Raw genomic sequence first — 8,716 nt, forward strand, 5'->3', positions numbered from 1 at the left:
CTGATACCAACCCTCAGCTCTCCCATTTAGCCTCTCAGTGATAACATGATCCCATCCATTTTCTCTAACCCTCACAGTAGCCCTCACAGTAGCAAGGAAGAAAGGAGTAGATGAGAGAACTAAATCTTGGAGAAGTTCAGAAACTTGCCCAAGGTCCCAGATGGCTAGATTCACGGAGGCATTACCACAGCTTGCCACCTGAGCCCAGAGCGTCCTCCCAGTTTTGGTTGGGCTTCATCGGCTTCCCGCTGGCTCATGGAGTTGGATGGGAAGCAGGGTCACTTGGAGGAATCCTGCCTCTTGACACATCAGCCAGCTGAGCAGTCCTTCCCCATCCAATGGAGAGTGGGAAATGTAGCCATACTGAGCCATCACCCAAACTATTTGACCCCTTGAAGACCCATTTGTCACGGGTGGGAAATACATTTTCTTTTCATTCCCACTATATCCTATGAAACATACTACCACTTGGTCACATGGAAACCACTATCGCTCCTTCAATATGTGTTGCTCTTTATTTGATGGATATGCATTTTTATTTTATTCGCCCAGTCAATATTCAAAGTCAGAGTCGGATGTGAAACTTGAAAGGTTTTATTTCCTAACTACAGACAGCTTTAAAAGGTGGAATACCTGGCGCCATCACCGCCTGGGCGAGTCCTCACCCAGGCCGCAAGGCGGCCGGAGGGCGGGAGGTGGGGCTTTGGGGTCGACTTCCCAGGGAGAGAAGCCCTGCCCACTGCGCCCTCACTGGCCCTTCTTGTGGGCGTTCTTGATGATGGCGTTTTTGAACAGCGTGGCCAGGGGCGTATGGCTCTTCTCGGAGGTCATGAAACCGCCGTAGCGCTTGTCCTTGGGCGGGCTGCCCCAGCGGAAGTGCTCCATCTTATACGGCCCCTCGTCCTTCTCGGCCGCCTCGGCCTCCGCCACCAGGCCGTACTCCAGCTCGGCCCGGGCGGCTGCGCCCTCGGCCGGGGCCTCGGGGCCGCGCGCCGGCTCGGGCCGCTCCCCGGTCAGCTCCCTTTTGAACTCAAGGGGGAAGGCCTCGGCCGACTCGTCCTCGGCGCCATTGGGGTACACCTTCACGGGGCGCCGCTTCTTGCCCACCGGCTTGCCCCAGCGGAAGTGCTCCATGGAGTAGGAGCGCTTGTCCTCGCGCGGGCCCGGCTCGGCGCCATCGCCGCGGGGCCCCGGGCCTTCGCCCCCCGGCACCCACCCCTCCTCGCGCTTCTGGGCCGCGCCGCCGCTGCTGCTGCTGTTTCGGCGGCCAAAGCGATCCCAGCGGAAGTGGCTCATGACGTACTTCCGGGGGTTCTCGGTCAGCGGCTGCTCGTCGCCGTTGCCGGGGAACACGGGCGTCTCGGCCGAGAGGTCTGGCCTGCAGGCCCGGATGCACGCCTGCTGGAGAGCGGCGAGCGAGTCAGGCCCCCGCGCCCCGCGGCCTCCATACCCCGCCGCGGCGCCCTCACCACCCACAAGCTGCCCCTGCGCCTCTGCTCCCTCCGCACGTTGTGCGGCCCCAGTGCCCTGTGGATTCCTTGCCGAGGACGTCTGCCCACCCCCGCCTCTGGGCACCCACGGACATCTGAGACTCAACTCGGGCAGTGCCTCGTTTGTCCCCTGGTACCCCTGCCTGGCAGCTACAACAAAATCCCTGTCCCACTCGGTGGTTAACTTGTCCCCTAGCTTTGTGGGCAGGGTCAACGTCTTAAACCTTATAAGCCAGATATATAGGAATTCATCAGTAAATGGCAGGTGGGTGGTAGTTGTTGGCACTTAGTGAATCCTGAATAAATAAAACGTGGTTCATTTCGGTCTGGGAAGGGCATCGGGTTGAAATTTGGGAGAGAATCTCCCAACGTGGGAAAAGAAGTCCAGGCTTCTAGAGCCTGTATTTTCCATAATGCCTCAACCTTACCCCAGTGGTCTGCAAACCTACCTCATACCCTCCCCTAGCCATCTCCCTCCAAACTTTCCCACACCCATCTGGCACGCACTTTCAAGTCTTCTGAGCTGATCCTATACTTTCCTCAATCAGTGAGCTTTGGGAAGAGGTGTCTCACTTCCCTGTCACCTTCTGACTGGAGGGAAGGGTAGAAAGTCAGGATTATTTCCATTGCAGGGGTCATGGAGCCTGTATCTCCTCTCCCTATAACTGGACAACTGTGGCACACATTTGCTTAGGAAAATGACCTTGGGGCTGCAGCCTTGAGTTTTCAGTTACTGGGGACAACAAAGGAGAGAACAGAATGATCGCACCCACTCAGTTGAGTTGGGGATTTCATACTCCAGGGATTTAGAATTATAACACTGCAGAATATTAACAGTGGAAAACAAAAATTATCTCATACTCCTCTCCCCTGGACACATAATGACACCCAATTTCTCAGAGAGGAGAAGGGAACTTGGCAAGGTTCCACAGCCCATTGGTGACAGAGCTGGGACTAGAACCCATGGGCTCTGATCGTGGCCAGAGCTCGTTCCCTGGTGAGCTCTCAACGGAAGAGGCTGTGCAATGGGTGTCTCCGATCAAGAGTCTCTTGGGTCTCTCTGAACTAGAGCTCACAGGATTCCCTAGGCTCTTTATTTCTATTTTATATTCCACATGCAACCTGCTCTGTTTTTGAGAAAGTCTCTCTCCTCACCTAAACTCAGCTTCTCTACTGACAAAATACACAGAATGTAGTGATATGCATTGCACCCTCACCAGGCAGGTACAGGCAGAAGGATGGAACTCAGTCACAGACACCAGCAGTGTGTCTTTTGCCTTGACTTGGTATTGTTTCTCATGTATGCCTCCCGATCCAAATACACACACACACACACATAAACACACACACACACACACACACACACACACACACTGTGGTGACCTAGAGGGAGTTCCAGCCTGGCAAAAAGGGTCTTTATATGCTTCTGGAAAGGCTGCTGAAGGGTTTTTTCCTTCTCCCTCTAGAGATGGTTTATAGTACTACCTTCCTGGCTTTGTAACTGGTAGTAGATAGAAAGGGAAGAAAAATGGAATGGAAATGTCAAGTGACATGAGGTTATTTAAAAAGGAATAATCTGAGGCTTCCCTGATGGCGCAGTGGTTGAGAGTCCGCCTGCCGATCCAAGGGACGAGGGTTCGTGTCCCGGGCCGGGAAGATCCCACATGCCGCAGAGCGGCTGGGCCCGTGAGCCATGGCCGCTGAGCCTGCGTGTCCAGAGCCTGTGCTCCGCAACGGGAGAGGCCACAACAGTGAGAGGCCCACATACCGCAAAAAAAAAAAAAAACCACACAAGAGGAGGGGCTTCCCTGGTGGCGCAGTGGTTGAGAGTCCGCCTGCCGAGGCAGGGAACACGGGTTCGTGCCCCAGTCCGGGAAGATCCCACATGCCACGAAGCGGCTGGGCCCGTGAGCCATGGCCGCTGAGCCTGCGCGTCCGGAGCCTGTGCTCCATAATGGGAGAGGCCGCAGCAGTGAGAGGCCCGCGTACCACAAAAAAAATAAAATAAAATAAAAAAGAATAATTTGGGGGCTAAAAGATTGAAAGTATAGGATCAGTTGAGGGAGCAATTATTGTTATCATCATTGTTAGTATTGTTTGCTTTAATGGCACTGTCTCTAAATAGCTTAAATGGAGTGGGTCTCTATACAAGAAGACAGGACAGGAAGTAAAGATAATCAAGCAGAACTTGGGGACCAGACCCATCTCCCTGAAGCTGCTTCCTCCCTTCCTTGGCCCAATTCTGACTTCACTCTGGAGGTCTATTCCTGCCCTTGGATGACTTACCCATATCTCTGGGAATGAATTTCCCCTTCCCCATACCCCTTTCTTTGTGCTGTCCCAGCCCCAGTCCCATCTGATACCCAAACCAAGATGGCGACCACAGTCCACATACCAGCAGGTTAGTTTCCGTGGTGAGGTCCTGACACTGGCTGCTCTCCAGGCACCCACCACGCACCTCCATGGAGGCCTGAAGCAGCAAGGTCAGCAGCAGGACGCCCGAACAAGTGCTGCACAATCTCGGCATCTTCCAGGCAGGCTGGGGCTCTGCAGAGGCAAACAAGATTAATGGGACCCCTGCAAGGAGCGGAACAATGTTGGCCACTCATCAGAAAGGACCGTGAGCCAACATTAACAATACACTCATCTGTGGAGCTCAAGGCCTTTCGAGGACAAGCTCAGGGAGCAGGCGGTGTGCAGGGTGGTCGTGTGAGTTGGGAGAGAGAGGAGGGCAGTGGGACCTGGGGAAACTATGTACAATTTCTCCTTTATCTCCTATTAAAAATCAGACCCCAAAGGATGTTAGAGCGGAAGATATTTTAGGGGTCATTTGGTCTGGCCCCTTATTTGAGAGATGAGGAAACTAAGGCCCAGGGAGAGACAATGACTCAGATGTTCATGACAAGGTAAGGCTAAGTTCTCTTGATCCAGCACAGAGCTTTTCTATTTTACCATCGTCAGGAAACTATAGTTCTAACACTCCAGATCGAAGGAGTAACTTGGGAAAGGCAAAGCACTCCGAAACTCCTGCTTGAGATGGTCTACTCCTCTCCACCAGGATTCTATCATTCCTCACAAACCCTGTTTCCTATGAATAGTAGGTTTAAATAAAGGCAAATAAAATCTCTGTCCAGTTAAGCCAAAACCTCAGCCAACCCAATCTGATGTCCTGTACACAGATCACTCAGGGGATCACTATTTCTCAGGGCCCTGTAACTTTGAAGAGATTTTTTTTTTTTTTTTTTTTTTTTTTGCGTTACGTGGGCCTCTCACTGTTGTGGCCTCTCTCGTTGCAGAGCACAGGCTCCAAACGTGCAGGCTCAGCGGCCATGGCTCACGGGCCCAGCCGCTCCGCGGCATGTGGGATCTTCCCGGACCGGGGCACGAACCCGCGTCCCCTGCATCGGCAGGCGGACTCTCAACCACTGTGCCACCAGGGAAGCCTGAGATTTATGTTTAAATCAGACCCATTCTTTTAAAACTGGCTCATCTCCTGAACACATTACACGTCAGACCTCCTCTTGTTCTATGAGTCTCTCAAATGTAGTCTGAAATAGCTGGACTTGAAGATGCTGTAGGTGTGGAAGGGAAGGAGATGGTCATACAGGGCAGAAGGGAATTACCTCCCATTGTGAACACCTACCAAAGACTCTTTCTCAGAGAAGTCAGGAAATGCCACTGGTCAGATGCTGAGTTCAAGGGGTCAGGATGCAGTAAAGAGAAGAATCAAGGCTGCATTTTGCCCCATGTATCTGACTCTTTCCCCAGCTTTCTAGCTTTCACACTGCCCTGTCCCCTGTCATGAAGGTCAGCCCTCTGAAATGACCCTGAGTTCTGTCATCAGCTCACCAACAACTCCACAACCATTTTAGATTTCAGAAGATCTTTTCAACCAGCTGTTAGGAAGAAATCTAATTAGATAAGAAAAGTAATTCACATTAAGGTGTGGATGACTAATTTTCTCTCCTAATTTAAAAATATCTGCCTAAAGAAATCTCCTGTTTGTGGAGGCATGGGCCAAATCTTTTTTATAGGGAAGGCTCTGGAAGTGAAAGTTCCCCCTGGCTCTCATTGTCTACTTCAGGAAGCCACTTCCTTCTCTCTGTTCCACCCCACTCCTTCCCCCAAAAGCCGAGCCAAAAGGGCTCCCTTCTGAATGGTTGCCAAGCACAGCCTGAGTGTTTTCAGAGCAGCCATTAGGTGGTGCTGGCAGCCAACGACCTAGCCTATCAGCGTCTCAGGGCAACTGGGAGAACATTGGTCAACCTTGGTGTCCAGTTGTGACCTGGGACAGGCTGCTCCTGTTGTAGACTTTTGGTGCTCCAGTTCAAGTACAAAGCCTGAATTTGGTGGACAAGGCAATTTATGTTAAAGCTCTGAGACCACACAACGCATTTCGGTCAGAAAAAAACGCCCAGGTTTACAAGAGAAGCAGAAAAATGACAGTTTTATATCACTATGGGCAACTGTAAAATAACATATTAGTAAAGAAGGAAGTAAAATCATACAGGTCTGACAGTCCCCTCAAGTATAATTCAGTTCTTCTCAAAGTTGGCCATTCTGGAATGATTTCATTTTCTTTTTTTTTTTTTTTTTTTTTTTGCGGTACGCGGGTCTCTCACTGCTGTGGTCTCTCCCGTTGCAGAGCACAGGCTCCGGATGCGCAGGCTCAGCGGCCATGGCTCACGGGCCCAGCCGCTCCTCGGCATGTGGGATCTTCCCGGACCAGGGCACGACCCGTGTCCCCTGCATCGGCAGGCAGACTCTCAACCACTGCGCCACCAGGGAAGCCCTGGAATGATTTCATTTTCTAAAAACTTACCTCATGACTTCAGACCTTCCTGAAAAGCCTCAGAGAGCATTTCCTCTCCTGCTCCATTGGCTATGTGTACAACAGGGTGACATTCTCACTCCCCACCCTCTCAGAGCTGCAATCTCCTGCTAAAAATTAGATAGCTCCCTGAAAGCAACTTGTCTTCTTTCTGCTTCTGTATATTTTCTATTTTTCAACAAAAAACAAATATTACATTGTGTTATTTTTTAAAGCAATAAAGTAAGGGGGAGCTGTCAAGTGTGCTTTCTGTAAGTAGGGAGTGTCCAATAATTGAAAGCTTGGAAAAATAAGTAGAAATTTGGAATTTGCTAATCTTGACATTAACTTTGTAATACAACTACACTTATTAGAAATTCATTTGTGTAGGTGAATTCTCTATGAGCTAAACAAAACTTTTTTTGTTTTGTTTAAATTTTATTTTATTTTTAAAGTATTCTTTTTCATTATGGTTTATCACAGGATCCTGAACATCGTTCCCTGTGCTCTACAGTAGGACTTTGTTGTTTAGCCATCCTGTGTATAATAGTTTACATCTGCTAACCCCAAACTCCCAGTCCCTCCCTCCCGCACCACCCAAAACATTTTGTTTGTTACTATAAAATTGCACACTGGCCATGCCCTCTGTAAAGATTAGAGGAACAGAGGCACAGAGCTTTGTCCTTGCACCATGATACACACGTATCAAATCCTAAAACAGAACGTCAAAGGAACATTAAGTCATTACATAAGCCATAGTCTGTACGTATCTCAACAATGGACAGAACAAATGCACACTTTTACTTTCCTTGGCTCCTTCCAGCCATTCTGTGGGAACCACCACCTCACCATTTATTCAGGAAGAATTTGGGGAATCCAAATGCCCTGCAGACTCTCTCTCCCTCACTGGGAACCCACCTTGCCTGAGTCTCCATCTTGCCTGAGCTTCCATCGGCTCCTACGGCCGCTTCTGCTCTGCAATCTAGGGTTTGCGAGATAGAAGGTCCATTCTGAGGTCCTATTGAGGGAACAGACGGGGTGGTTCAGGACCGTGGACAGTTCCCATCCGGGCCACCTCTTTTTAACACCAGCTGCTTTTCGTAGAGGAGGCCATGGCTGTATCAGAGCGCGGCCCCGTCGGGTGCGCTGAGGCGGACAGGGAAACGAGGATTCAGAAACTTGAATCCAAAAAAGTCTGGAATGCAGGGAGTTTATTGTGACTTTTAGCCTCGTCTCTTCTGCCCCCATTTCCAACATCATATGGTATCTTTTAAGAAGTGACACCTACCCAGAAAATCAGAAGAAAACCCGAAAGACTGGGTCTCCCGAGATCTCCCCAGAACGCGGTAGGAGTCCCAGGGGCCCTAGCAGCCCCCCTCCGCGGGGGAGATGTGGCTGCCAGCTCGTGGAAGGCACCACTTTCAGCCGTCGCAGCCGCTCTCCCACCGTCCAGAGGCTGGGCTTCGCCGCCCCGCTGCCGGCGGATTCCCACGCTGCACCCAGTACAGAAAGTTTTCAAAGAACTCAGGACCGCGGCAAGTCAAAGATACCTCTGAGATCGGAGCTGCGCGAGAGCATCCCGAGGCCCCAGGGGCAAGGGGTCCGGGAATAAGAGCGAGGTTCCGCGCCGTTGCGCCCCTACCTGTCGCGGGGAGGCTGCTCTCGGTAGACTCCCGCTTCGCCGGGGCGAGGATGCTCGGCGGCCTCTCGGTCACTTTTCTTCCCCTCTTTCTCTTCCTTCGCGCCGCCTTGTCCCACTCGCTCTCCGCGGTCCTTATATACTTGCGGGGCTCGCCTGGGTGGGCGCTGGACGTGAGTGAACTTCCCGGCAGCGGCAGCGTAACAGGCAACTCCCCCATCCACAGGAAGGGGGGCCCGTGGGGCGCAGGAGGGGGTTTCCAGGTAGGGGCTGAGCGCGAGAGCAGACGTGCCCGGAAAGGGGGCTGGATCCCTGCTCCCGGAGGCTGGAATTAACACTGTCCTGCTGAAGGGCACACCTGGCAGTGGGCAGGTAAGAACTTAATTAAGGATGGTTTGGGGTCTGCAGTTAGGACGAGCGGGAGGCTTAGCACCCCGGTGTGGGGCAGGTCTAGCGCGCCCGCTGAGGTCGTTGAGGAGAGGATGAAGTTACCTGTGTACGTGCTTGGGCTGGCATCTGCCTCCTTCGCATTTGGAGGTAAATACCACCGCCCAGGGAGTACGTCTCTGATGCCTCAGATTTCCCCAGCATTTGGAAACTGTGATGTGAAAATGTCACAAGCAGTCACAATCCCTCTGTTACAGGTTGGAGAGACCAGGGGCAGAGAAGGTCAGGAGTCACTCACCTGAGGCCCAGGATACATTGCCTTCTTGGGGGTGTGAAGGTGTGTTGCACTGTCCCACTGGGGCCTCCTCTGCAAAGCCTAGTCCCTGGCAG

At 51.9% G+C, this 8,716-nt stretch overlaps 1 protein-coding gene across 1 annotated transcript; it reads right to left on the minus strand.

Moving 5' to 3' along the window:
- Positions 1 to 577: 577 nt before the first annotated feature.
- On the minus strand, positions 578 to 8,045 carry POMC (proopiomelanocortin). Its single transcript, XM_032652975.1, has 3 exons — positions 7,943 to 8,045; positions 3,886 to 4,037; positions 578 to 1,398 (listed from the first exon to the last, which is right to left on the minus strand). The coding sequence occupies exons 2-3, from the start codon at positions 4,015 to 4,017 to the stop codon at positions 748 to 750; spliced, it is 783 nt and encodes a 260-aa protein (XP_032508866.1). The 5' UTR covers positions 4,018 to 4,037; positions 7,943 to 8,045; the 3' UTR covers positions 578 to 747.
- Positions 8,046 to 8,716: the final 671 nt, after the last annotated feature.

Source organism: Phocoena sinus, chromosome 13, assembly GCF_008692025.1.
Source record: "Phocoena sinus isolate mPhoSin1 chromosome 13, mPhoSin1.pri, whole genome shotgun sequence".
NCBI classification, from domain to species: domain Eukaryota; kingdom Metazoa; phylum Chordata; class Mammalia; order Artiodactyla; family Phocoenidae; genus Phocoena; species Phocoena sinus.